The sequence below is a fragment of the Aotus nancymaae genome, unplaced genomic scaffold, assembly GCF_030222135.1.
Source record: "Aotus nancymaae isolate 86718 unplaced genomic scaffold, 86718_ANA_hifiasm-v0.15.2.pri h1tg000057l, whole genome shotgun sequence".
Taxonomy (NCBI): domain Eukaryota; kingdom Metazoa; phylum Chordata; class Mammalia; order Primates; family Aotidae; genus Aotus; species Aotus nancymaae.
Window position 1 is genome coordinate 28,230,173 of NW_026988471.1, and position 12,342 is coordinate 28,242,514.

The window sequence follows — 12,342 nt, forward strand, 5'->3', positions numbered from 1 at the left end:
CTTCCCTGTGGCTTCAAGGCACTGGGCTCAGAGCAGAGAGTGGTCCTGTGCCCTCTGCTGGCCAGACCGCACGGAGGCATCGTGCTTGGTACTGGACACTACTTTTCAAAAGGGACGTCGACAATGGAACAGATGCAGAAGAAGGATGCCAGGGTGGGGAGGAGACACAAAACTCCATCTTGCATGAACTGCTGCAAACGAACTGGGGTTATTTAACCTGAAGAAGATTTAGAGGAAGAGGATAGGGCCAGGTGTGATGGCTCTCGCCTGTAATCCCAACACTTTGGAAGGCTGAGGCGGGCCGATCACTTGAGGTCAGGACTTCGAGACCAGCCTGGCCAACATGGTGAAACCCCACTCTACCGAAAATACAAAAATTAGCCAGGCGTGGTGGCACACGCCTGGAATCCCAGCTACTTGGAAGGCTGAGGTGGGAGAATCGCTTGAACCCAGGAGGTGGAGGTTGCAGTGAGCCGAGACCGCGCCATTGCACTCCAGCCTGGACAACAAGAGCAAAACTCCATCTCAGAAATGAAACAAAGCAAAACAAACAAATGGAGGAGGACGGGAGCACTGTCTTCAAACACTGCAGGTGAAAAGCTGCTGCTGTAAGGAAAGCTAGGAAAGGAAGATTAAGGGACAGGCCCCAGCTCTGAGACTCCCCAAGGGAGCAGAGTACCTTAGGAACAGTGAGATCCCTGTCACTGGGCATGTTTAGGTGGAGACAGGATGGGCCTCGGTGGGGATGGCAGAGGGTTTATTCTATATCAGAGGACTTTTGAGACTCCTTCAGGAGCTATGGCCCACCTTTCACACAGCGGTCAGAGCACTCGAGCTGTGGCGGGTCGGGGAGGGACAGAAAGCTTACAAAACCAAATCCAGGGTATCCTGGAACCCAGAAACCATTTGTGGTCATGGGCCAAATCTCAGGCTCTAAGCTCCTCTGCTTCCCCTGCTCCCCGCCTTACCAATGCAGGAGACACCATCCTCCGCCAGCACCGTCCCGTGGTCACAGAAGCAGATGACCTTGTGGCTTTCGGGGTCCATGTGACATTCGTCTACCTCACAGTGACTGCAGTTTAGATAATGCTTAATATTCACTTCCCCGTGGCCTTCCATCACTGGTGACAAGGAGGGAGGGTTAGTCTCAGGCAGCGCCTGCCTCCCCGTTCCCAGCCTCAGTGCTGTGTCTCCAGGCGGTCCCTGTTCCTAGGTCCCATAGCCACTGGAGGCACAACTGTGTAGGGGAATGTTCCTGTGCATGTGGCGAGGGCAGCAGAGGCAGCGGACCCGGGCGCCTACGGATGTTTGCATTTCTGTTGGTGGGGTGGGTGTGGGGAAGCCCACACACGTGATCTTTAGGTTGGCTGGTGCAGGTACTGGGCTATTTTTATATTTCCTAGGATTCTGCTTCTGCATTCATATTAAAGCACACATCCGGACTTACAGAAAACATGGTGACCTGCACCATAGGCAGGCTTGCCTGCCAGGGACCCATAATTGTGCCTCTGTATCCCGGACACATGTCAGAGACTCAGGTTTTAGCTTGGTGGGAGGACTGACCTAAGGAAGTTTGCTCTGCTGCCTGGCAGAGGGGCTACCTTTTAAAGCTGGGGTGTACAGGATGCCCAGTGGACTGATGAAGGAAACCCCATCTTCCCCATCCATTTCGGGGTCATTGTTTGAGGCTGCATTGCCGCCTGAGTAGCAAACCAGAGTAGAGTTTAACATGGGGGGGTGGGTGCCCAAATCTTAACACACATGCATGTCAGCGGGGCATGCAGCTCTGGCCAAAGTAAGGGGATCACTGGGGACCTCGGGCAGAAGTATGGGGAGGGAAGGGAGGCTCAGGGCACAGAGGCTGCATGTGGATCAGTAGATGCTGGGTGTGTGGCTACTTTCCCCTCAGGTCCAGGCCAACTCCCATGGGGAGTCTCTACCGCTCTGCCAGGGGTCCATTAAGAAGTGGTTAATTTGAGCAAGACTTCAAAAACTTCTAGTCTTTCCAGGCTGGGATACGCCCATGGTGCCTCTCCCAGGACTGGTTAGGATGGTAGCACTGAAACTCTCCAGCCCCACTGGGTCAAGGCTGGGGCATGGCGGGGCTTGGGGATTGCAGGAGATGAGCCCCTGTGCCCGAAGGCTCCCGTCTCTCCTTTCACCTGGGGCTGGGCTAACTTTGGGCTCCCCCCTTGGGCTCCTCCCACCCACCCAGCTTGGAAAAGAAGAGCATGTGGTTAACACAAGCATCTTACACACAGCATCAAAGCAAAACACAGACATGAACATCACAGAGCATGCATGGATTTGTCCTAATCTGTGGGGAGCAGGGAGCCATCGTCTCCCAGCCTCTCAGCTTCAGAAGGCTCTGCCGACTGTGCTCTGAAGCCCAGACAAAGCAGCTCGGGTCAATGGCCAGCTGCTTGCTGAAGTGCTGGGCTAAGCCTCGCTGCAGTTGGCCTTGGGAGCAGCTCTCGTCAGCAGGAACAGCGGTGCCTTTCAGGAAGCTGGTGGGCTGGGATAGGGAGCAGGAGTGAGGAGTCCATGAAACCACACACCAGCCCCTTCAGGAGCTGGCCTGGCCAGGCCATCCAAGGGAGGCTGGGAGAGTCCTCACAGGTGACTCAGAGACTCGTCTGGAAAGCCAAAGGCTCTTTATCATCGACTTTGGGGGAGATCAAGAATCACTTGGGATCTTGATGCTGTCGCTGAGGAAGCCTGGAGGCAGGATGCTGGCTCAAAAGCCAACACCCTGCCTCTGGCTGGTCCAGCCAGGCCGAGAGGGAGGCGTGCAGTCACATCACAGTCCAGGGGGCAGGCCAGGGGAGGGCAGGGGAGGGCCGGGAGAGGGTAGGGAGGTGAGGAGCCTAGGACTAAGCGGGGAGGGAGTGACACCTTGAACACGAATCATCTTTACCTATATATCCTCCGCCTCCTCCACCTGAGGAGCACCCCCCTCCACCCCCTCCGAAACCCCCTCTTGTCTCCCACCCCCACTTCTTCATGGCCTGGGGGCAGGAATGTCCTCCGGTGGCGCCCTCCAGCAAAGATTTTCCGGCCCAGAGCAAGGAAGTGTTATCATTCCAGCCACCTCCACCACCTGTGGGAAGAGTAGGGCGCCTGTGTGAGGATTCTGGCAAGGTTTGATTAGCCACGCTGGCCAAAGCAGCAGGATGCAGGGCGCCTTGGAGGGCACCTGTGCAGCTCCAGCTCCCAGGAGGGGCTCGCGTCCAGTGGGGCCTGGGGGTTTCAGATCCACACCAAGACTGGGAGGCTGCTTGCTTTAGGGACACCTGCGTGGCTACAGCTGAGTATGCCTAGATGAGAGTGTGTCTTGTACCCCCGTTTCCTACCAGTCCTCTCTGGCTCAAAAGTGGGGACTGTGGTTAAGGATACAGGGAGGTGGGCGCGTAGGCAGCATGGTGACTAAACTGGTTCCTCTATCTTCTCTCCACGTCAGCCAAGCCCTGTAGTGCTGGACCTTCATTTTATTAACTGCCTCCCATCCTAACAAGAAAAGGGACTCACCAATCTCTGAGCAGCCAAATGTCAAAACCCTGCACTAAAGTTCCTTGCAGGAATCCTAGACTAGGCACCAGAGAGCCCATTGCTGTCTGCGAAGCCCTGGGCAAGAATGCCCCTTTCTGAGCCTCTGTTTCCTCACATGTAACTTGGGGATAATAAGACCCACCTCATGGGGCTGATGTTAGGATCAAAGGAGACAGTGAGTGTATGAAATGCTCCACAAACTGCCAGGAGTGGGGAGTGTCAGGAGCTTGAGGGGCAGAACACACGTGTGCAGACAGCCTCACGCCTCAGCTCAGCCTGCACAGAGGTTCTCCAGGGCCAGGGGATCAGGAAGCACCCCGAGGTCAGGAGCAGAAACCCTGGTGGGTGGACGATACTCTGGCAACACAGGCAGCCTTGGGGCTGTGCTCCCAACACCTGCAGCTGCTTTGAGCGCTTGCAAAGGAAGCTGTCTACAGAGCCAAGGTGGAATGTAGCCATAGGTTGACCACAAGCAATCTCTTCAGCTGGCCTTTGAGATTCCAGGACATCCCCTCATCCCTTGCTGTTCCATAGGACATGTGAACAGACATCTACAGTCGCCCCTTGGTATCTGTGGAGGATGGGTTCCAGGAGCCCGCCATCACACCAGAATTGAAGTCCCTTTATATAAAATAGCATAGTGTTTGCACATAACCTATGCATTCTCCTGTGAACAAAATCATCTCTGGATTACATGTAACACCCAATACAGGGTAAACCTATGTAAACAGTTACTGTATTGTTTAGGGACTAAGTCTACGCATGTTCAGTAAAAACATAACCTTTTTTCTTTTCTTGAATATTTTTGATCTGTGGTTGGTTGAATCCAAGGAAGGCAGAACTGATGGATAGGAAGTGGTGACTGTATTCTAAAACCCTTAACCCTTTCTGCTGCAGCAGATGATGCGTGGTGGGGACCTGGTAACTGAAGGTAGAAACAGCCGTGTGTGTCTATGGGGCCCTGTGGGTGAACCGGCCTGGCAGGGTTTCTGGAAGCAGTTGCAGCAGTTGAAGGGAAGAGAACTCAGCCATGGAAAGTCAAGAAGGAGATTTTCCAGTGGGGATATGTTTGGGTCTGGCAGCCTGAGGGCCTGGAGGTCTGTACCACGGGGGTCTAGGAGGCCTGACTTTGCCCAGATTTCTTGGGACCCAGACAGAGATTCCTTGGGACCCAGACAGACCTGTAGGTGGGATGACTACCTTGCTAGAAAGAAGAAGCCAGGTTTCGAAAATGAAGCTGAGGTCAAGAACAAGCTTGAATCTAGACTGGGGACAAGCAGAGCTGAGGCGAGGCCATCAGGCAAATTGGGGGGACTCTGTCAGCCATGAAAACTGCAGGGGTGGGGTGTTGGGCTTGGGTTTTGTCTTCCCTTCTGCCCTCAGAGGAGGGTGTGGGCCTGCCACGGCTGTGGTCATGTGGCAGAGAGAAGGCCCCTCAGGCATGTGAGGGACCAGAGGTTGGCTCTGGTGTTTGTGCAGGGCTGTGAGCAAATGCATAATAAATAAATCAGGACGAGACAGGTGGATACCATGCGCTGTGCTTTCATCCTGCCCAGCCCCCGGCTGAGGAGGCTTCTGACCCCATACTCATCTTGCAGCCTTCAAGTAAATGTGTGGAAAGGAAAATAACGCCTATTAAAATCAGAACACAGTGTTTTAAAAATAAGAATTGGGCCGGGTGCTGTGGCTTACGCCTGTAATCCCAGCACTTTGGGAGGCCAAGGCAGGCGGATCATGAGGTCAAGAGATCAAGACCATCCTGGCCAACATAGTGAAACCCTGTCTCTACTAAAAATACAAAAATTAGTCGGGCGTGGTAGTGTGCACCTGTAGTCTCAGCTACTCAGGACGCTGAGACAGGAAAATCGCTTGAACCCGGGAGACGGAAGTTGCAGTGAACCGAGATTACGCCACTGCACTCCAGCCTGGGTGACAGAGTGAGACTCCGTCTCAAAAAACAAAACAAAACAAATGAATTGAGTCTTGTCTCCATCACTAAACAGCTTGGCCACGTGGAGAAAAAAAAGAGTCATCAGGTCTTGGTGAGCCCATTGACTCTTCTGTAAAACAGAAATGGTATCTGCCTGGAAACCCTACAGGCTTGTTTTGCCAGTGCACGTGTAACAGATGTGGAGGAGCTCGGGGCTTATCAGGTGCTGGGCCTCAGTAGGGGTGCTGTGAACGTCACTGGAGGCAACCTCACGGTGGACCCCACGACAGTTTCTACTCTTCTATTTCTAACCGTCTGTCAATTGAGAGAGAGTTTGCACATTTGTTTCAATTAATCCCAAATCTTAAATGCCTTCTAAGATCCTCCCACAGTCTGATTGTGTGGAAAAGAAAATACAAAAAGGAATTACATTTTCTGTCTTCAGGAGTGGCTGGCTGTAGAGGAATCAGAGAATTGACATTCTCTGCCCTGTCTGTCTCGCATTTCTGTGCTTCTGGCTTTCACTAATAAGGGACGAGAACTCAGCCATGGAAAGTCAAGAAGGAGATTTTCCAGCGTGGATATGTTTGGGTCTGGCAGCCTAAGGGCCTGGAGGTCTGTACCACGGGGGTCTAGGAGGACTGACTTTGCCCAGATTTCTTTCATCTGCTCACATCCTAACCGGGGGTCACATCTTCCCCTGGAAGAAGGAGGCATCTCAGAGGGAGGCTCTAAAAATTGCATTTTGGCAAAACCCAGGGTGGATCAGCTGGCCGGTTGAAGGCTGCTCCCTGCCTCACTTTCTCAGTGACCTTCTGCAATTCCAAACTCCAGGTCAGCAAGACGAACTGCAGGGCTCCCAGGGTGCTGCCTGCCCTCCCTCCCTTGATATGGGTACCAATATCCAGAGCTCCCAGCATCCCAGGTGCCCTCGGGCATGCGATGGCATCAGGCCCAGCTGAAGCCCTGGGAGATAGATGTTCCCGGAGAGGGCGGGCTTGTGGTGCTTTACCTGCGGCTCCGGAATTGCCGTTCAGCCCTAGAACCGAGGAGTTATTCTCCAGTCTCTCTGGGTGGAACGTGTCTGTCTTGGCCCCATAGGCCCTGCCGCCACCTCCAGCTGCAATGATCAGGGGCACCGGCACTCCATCCTTCATCTGACCAGGGGAGATGTTCAGACATTGAGAAACCAAGCTGCGCTTCCCCGCTGGAGCCCTGAAGCCCTGGTTCATTCACCCTGGCTGAGTGTTTGCTGGGCAGTGGGGTGACCTGGTGACCTCTCAGTGGTCTGAGGTGGTTTGTGGGCTCTGAACTCTTATTACAATAGCCCATTGGCTCCAACAGCTTCTCTATCAGTCGGGGTTCAACCAGAGAAGCAAAACCCACATACCAAGAGCAAAATATGTATTCCAGGACGTGGGGATTGATCTTAGAGGCTGCTTCCTCTACTTCCTCCAGCCCCTTTCCTGAAGCTCCTCAGACTGGCCTCAGAGGTCTGGATGCTGGCAATTAGAAGCAGGTCTCTCCGTGCTCCCTTTCCTTCACTCGTAGGAGTCTCTGACTCTGACCCTCACAGATTCAAGATTAAGCCCTTGGCATCACAGTACCTGTGGGTGGACCTAGCAGGTGGCCTCTGTGTTCAGCTTCTGGCCTGGATGTGATGTCAGAAAAGTCCACCTTAGGACAGAGAGCTGGTTCAGGAGGGCACAGTGGGACCCCCTGAGAGGAGGAGGGCAAAGGCGGTGCATGGTGAAACTGGGCTGATGTATCAGGAAGAAGAGAGTCTACCCTTTCCTGGACAGACTCTCGCTCTCTCTCTGGGCCTCAGTCTGCTCATCTTTATTTATTTATTTTTTTTGAGACGGAGTTTCGCTCTTGTTACCGAGGCTGGAGTGCAATGGTGTGATCACAGCTCACTGCAGCCTTGAACTCCTGGGCTCAAGAGATCTTCCTACCTCAGCCTTCCAAGTAGCCAAGACTACAGATGCAACCCACCACAAGGGGATAATTTTTCAATTTTTTTTTTTTTTTGGTAGAGACAAGGTTTTGCTATGTTGCCCAAGCTGACCTCAAGCGATCTTCCTGCCTTGGCCTCCCAAAATGCTAGGATTATAGGAATGAGCCACCACACCTGGCCCTGCTCATCTTTAAATGGGGATAAAAGCATCTGAGGTGTTTCTCTCCCAGGGCTGTCATGAGGCTCTGACATTGCAGGTGCACAGAAATCTGGTAGAATCTGGCGGCGCAGACCGTACCTTAAATACGTAGGTGGCTCCACCCCCACCTCCTCCTCCTCCTGCCCACTCATGCACACTTCTGTTCACGCGAATTTCTTCTTCGATCACATTGTTCTCTCCAATGCAGACTTTCTGGATTAACTGATTTGTCTGTAGAAACAAAAATCACGTGAGATTTGTGCACAAACCAGAGTTCTCCGCTTTGCAGCAGACAGAACTTCTATGCTTAGAAACAGGATCTGACCAGCTCTCAAGAAACTTACAGTTGAGTTGAGGAGGCAAAAAAATACACTAACTGTCACTCTGGGCAGTATTAGGGAAGAACCAAGGATAGCTTAGATAGAAAATGCAAGGAGACACGGGGAGAGCGAGCAAGGTTTTATTGCTGTGAGGACTGCCTGTAGGAGGTGGCTTTTAGTTGAGACTTGAAGGATAGGGAGTATTTTTTCCCCCCAGAGTGGGGGGCAAAGTTAGGTTGTTCCAAGAACAGAGAGCATCATGAGCCAGAGGGAAATGGGTGAGTGGGGTGTGTGGGGAAAAGCACGAGGGTCTCTTTGGCCCAGAAGTCTATCAGGACAGAGAGATTGTTCAGGACCACCTGTTTGGATCCTGTGGGATAAAGAGATCTAAGAACGAAGGAGAAAGGTCCTATGTGGGGAGATAGGGCTGGAGGGAGTGTAAATTAGGTGGGTAGAGAGAATTAAACGGAGCAGTCCCATCATGGCTAGAGGCCTCGAATGCACTGTGAGGAGAGTGCCATTCTCTCACTAACAGCCATGGAGGTTTTCTGAGAAGTCACAGTTCTGAAGCATCAGGAGGAGAGAAAAAAAAAAAAAAAAAACCAGTAAGAGCCCAGACTCAAGTTTTATTCCCTGTTCTTCTCTGGGAAAGTCAGTTCTCCCTTTTGGACATCTCATTCCTCCTAGCTAATGTTCCATTTCTCGCCTCTGGAAGTCCCTGGCACAGCCCTCTGCTTGCCTTGTAGAGCGAGCCCTGCAGTCTGGGTCCTCCACCCATCCCGGGAAACTGGCAGGGGCCCTCGAGCTCTGATCCTCCAGTGTGGCTGGGAATAGAGACAACACAGGTTGTCGTCGCATTTACTGAAGGCAGTACAAGTAAGGCGCCTAGTGGAGCGCCTCACACGTGGTGGGAGCTGAGTAAATGGCTGCTGTTCTTGTTTTGGAGACAGTCTTATTCCGTGCAATGGCATGATCTCAGCTCACTGCAACTTCTGCCTCCCAGGTTCAAACAATTTTGGTGTCTCAGCCTCCTGAACAGCTAAGACTATAGGTGTGAGCCACCATGCCTAATTTTTTTTGGTTTTAGTAGAGATGGGGTTTCACCATGTCGGCTGGGCTGTTCTCAAACTCCTGGCCTCCAGTCTGCCTGCCTCGGCCTCCCAAAGTGCTGGGGTTACAGGTGTGAGCCACCGTGCCTGGCCAGCTGCTTTTTTTTTTGAGACAGAGTCTTGATATGTTGCCCAGGTTGGGGTGCAATGGCACGATCTTGGCTCACTGCAACCTTCACCTCCTGGGTTCAAGCAATTCTCCTGCCTCAGCCTCCCAAGTAGCTGAGAGTACAGACATGTGCCACCATGCCCTGCTAATTTTTGTGTTTTTAGTAGAGGAGGGGTTTTGCCATGTTGGCCAGGCTGGTCTTGAAAGCTTGACCACAGGTGATCTGCCAGCCTCGGCCTCCCAGTGTTCAGATTACAGGCATGAGCCACCATGTCCGGCCAGCCGTTCTAATTCAGATTCACTTCTGGACCCACATATGGTCTTGGTTGGGGCTCAGGTCTTACAGAGCCCCCAGTATTGTGCTGGAGATTTCTGTAACAGCATCCTGCACTCCCTGAAGAAAGAGGAGAGTGCTTAAAAACAGCCACGCCTGCTTGTCAGCCACCACAGCTCAGGCAAATTCTTCAAACATCAGCCTGACCTCAGAGGAAAATGACTTTTCTTTTACTTAATAGAAAAAAAGCCAGTAAAACATCACATTTCCATCGACGCCGCTTCATAACCAGCCAGTGGATGCAGCAATTCATCCTGAGCCGCGTCGTATGCTAAAGCACTCAGGGGTGCCGGCAATGAGTACTACGGAAATTTCCAAATAGCTGAGATGCAATTTGTTTCATGGCATTTTGGATTTAATGATGGAAATAATTTGATATTTCTTAGAGTGGATTTAGTGTGGGTGAAAGGCTCTGAATTGCTATTGTAGAGAGCTGGCATTTCTTGTATATACGTGCAGTTCTGTCCAGGACTTGGGGGAGACTTCTGGGGGGAAGCCCTGCTCACTGCCACTGGCACAGGCAGGCATGTGCCCTGAGGGTTGGGCCTGGGGATGGGGCTTGGGGATGTGAGCTGTCAGCTGGGCAAGCACAGGGTTCAGGGTGCAGTCCAGGTTTTTGTTTGTTTTTGAGACAGAGTCTCACTCTGTCACCCAGGCTGGAGTGCAGTGGCGTGATCATAGCTCACTGTAGCCACAAACTCCGGGGCTGAAGTAACCATCCTGCCTTAGTCTCCGGAATAGCTGGGACTACAGGCGTGAGCTACCATGCTCGACCAAAAAAACTTTTTTTTTTTTTTTAAAGAGACAGGGTCTTGCTATGTTGCCCAGACTGATTTCTAACTCCTGGCTTCAATTAGTTATCTTGCCTCAGCCTCCTGAGTAGCTGGGAAAACAGGTACAAGCTACTATGCTCGACTAGTTTTTGTATTTATTTTTTTAGAGATAGGGTCTTGCTATGTTGCCCTGGCTAGTCTCTAAGTGATTCTCCTGCCTCAGCCTTCTCAAAGTGCTAGGATTATAGGCATGAGCCATCACACCCTGTTTAGTCTGAGTTCTTGACAGCTCTGCCAGAGACTTGCTGGGCCATACTTGGTGAGGCACCCCACCTCCCTGGACTTGCCTCCTTGTCTGTAGATTGAGGGGCTACCCAGTCTGAACCAGTGATGCTGAGAAGGTCCACCCCTCGGCCTCTGCTTCATCTCCCCTCTTGGCTGGGGGTCAGCAGTGGGACCTCCACTCCTAGGGGATGTCCTCCCACTGTGAACAGATCTGGAGATTGCTGGGATGGGGAGGAGAGGGCAGTGGGGCTTGAGGATGGGGTTTCCTGTAGTGAGAGCCTGGACCCATGCTCACCATCCTGGCCCTGCTTCTGGGGTCTCCTTTAGATCAGGTGGGGGTGGGGAACCGTCAAGCCTCTTGCTGGACCAGCAGCAGCATTTGGACGAGTTGCTGCCCTTTCCTCACCTGACTTCCAGGACTCCACACTCTTACATCCTCTCCTACCTCCCTGGTTCCTCTTCTTTTCCTGATATCTAAAGGTGGAGGGTCCCCTAAGCTCAGTCCTTGCTTTCTTCTCTATCTGTACTGCATCCTAGGCAATCTCATCCTGTCTCAACTTTATGCCAGTTTCTCCCGTATCTATATCCCTAGCCTGGACCTCTCTTGAACTCCAGCGACCTGTCTCCCGTCATCCACCTGTCTGCCTGTGGCTGTCTACCACGCCTCTACAGCTCAGCATGTCTGCTACTGAAATCCTGATCTTGTCCCCAAATATCCTCCTTCCACAGCGTCCCCTAACTCAGGGGATGGCAGCCTCCTTCTTCCGGTCGCTCAGGCTCAATGTTTGGAGTCATCCTTGACTCTTTTCTTTCTCTTAATTTCTCATTCAACCTGGCAGAAAATCCTTTTGGATTTGACTTTCAAATTATGCCCAGAATTCAACCACTTTTCATCCCCTCCACTGTTACCATCCTAGTCTAAGCCATCATCATCGCTTGTCAGGATTAATGCCACAGCCCTTGAATTCATTGTCTTGACTCTTCCCTCTGTCCATATGGTCGATTCTTCATATTGCAGCTGTAGGGGGTGCACAGCAACATATTCAAGCTTACGTACACTGTGTATGATATCTGTGCATGGGAATGAAATTCCTTGACCCTGAAAACAGGGCAGGGAGTGGAGTGTTTGGTGTGATGAGGAATGCTGAAAACAGCCTCCCGAGAATGCAGTTTGAATGGGTACAAGGTCACAGGTGCCTCAGCAACCCACCTCAAATGACCATCTAGTGGATGTTTGTAGTTAATACAAGCCCTTTCAATAAATACTTGGCAGACAGAATGCTGGGGCGGACTCTCTCGGAAGAGTTACCCCCTAGCCCCGCTCAGCTGGAGCTGAGTACTTCGTTCTTGGTGTTTACTGCAAGCTATAAGCTCTGTAACTGCTGCCCCCAATGTGATCGCCTTGAATTTAAGTGTGAAGGAGGAGAGCTTATTAATTTTCGGGGAATCCCGGTAAGGGACAGTCCTGACTCCCATCAGGAGGATGGGACACATGCTTAGAATATCAGGGGCTAGGTTATCACGGGTCAAGAAATGACCAAAGAGCAGAAAGTATTTTTTAAAATAGAGCAACAGCCACTTACGGCTGTCCAGTGCACTGTGGAGCTTACGCTCTTAATTAGGCAGGAATGCCCTTGGTTTCCTGATCAAGGAATCTTAGAGTGATAGGAGCAGATAGGTCGCTGCCTGAAAAGAGGAATGAGTAAGGTTTTACTAATGTTACTATTTTGACCACCTGGGTGCTGACACGCTCTGCATCGTATCCTCTTTATTTGCC

General features: G+C 51.9%; 1 protein-coding gene across 1 annotated transcript in view; it reads right to left on the reverse strand.

The window, feature by feature from the left end:
- ALK (ALK receptor tyrosine kinase) overlaps positions 1-12,342 on the reverse strand; it is a 752,988-nt gene that overhangs the window by 48,914 nt on the left and 691,732 nt on the right. The window contains exons 14-18 of the mRNA XM_064363964.1: positions 7,735-7,866; positions 6,492-6,636; positions 2,918-3,100; positions 1,602-1,700; positions 969-1,121 (exon numbers count right to left, since the gene is read on the reverse strand). Coding sequence (XP_064220034.1) covers positions 969-1,121; positions 1,602-1,700; positions 2,918-3,100; positions 6,492-6,636; positions 7,735-7,866 — 712 coding nt within the window. The remainder of the gene's footprint in view (positions 1-968; positions 1,122-1,601; positions 1,701-2,917; positions 3,101-6,491; positions 6,637-7,734; positions 7,867-12,342) is intronic.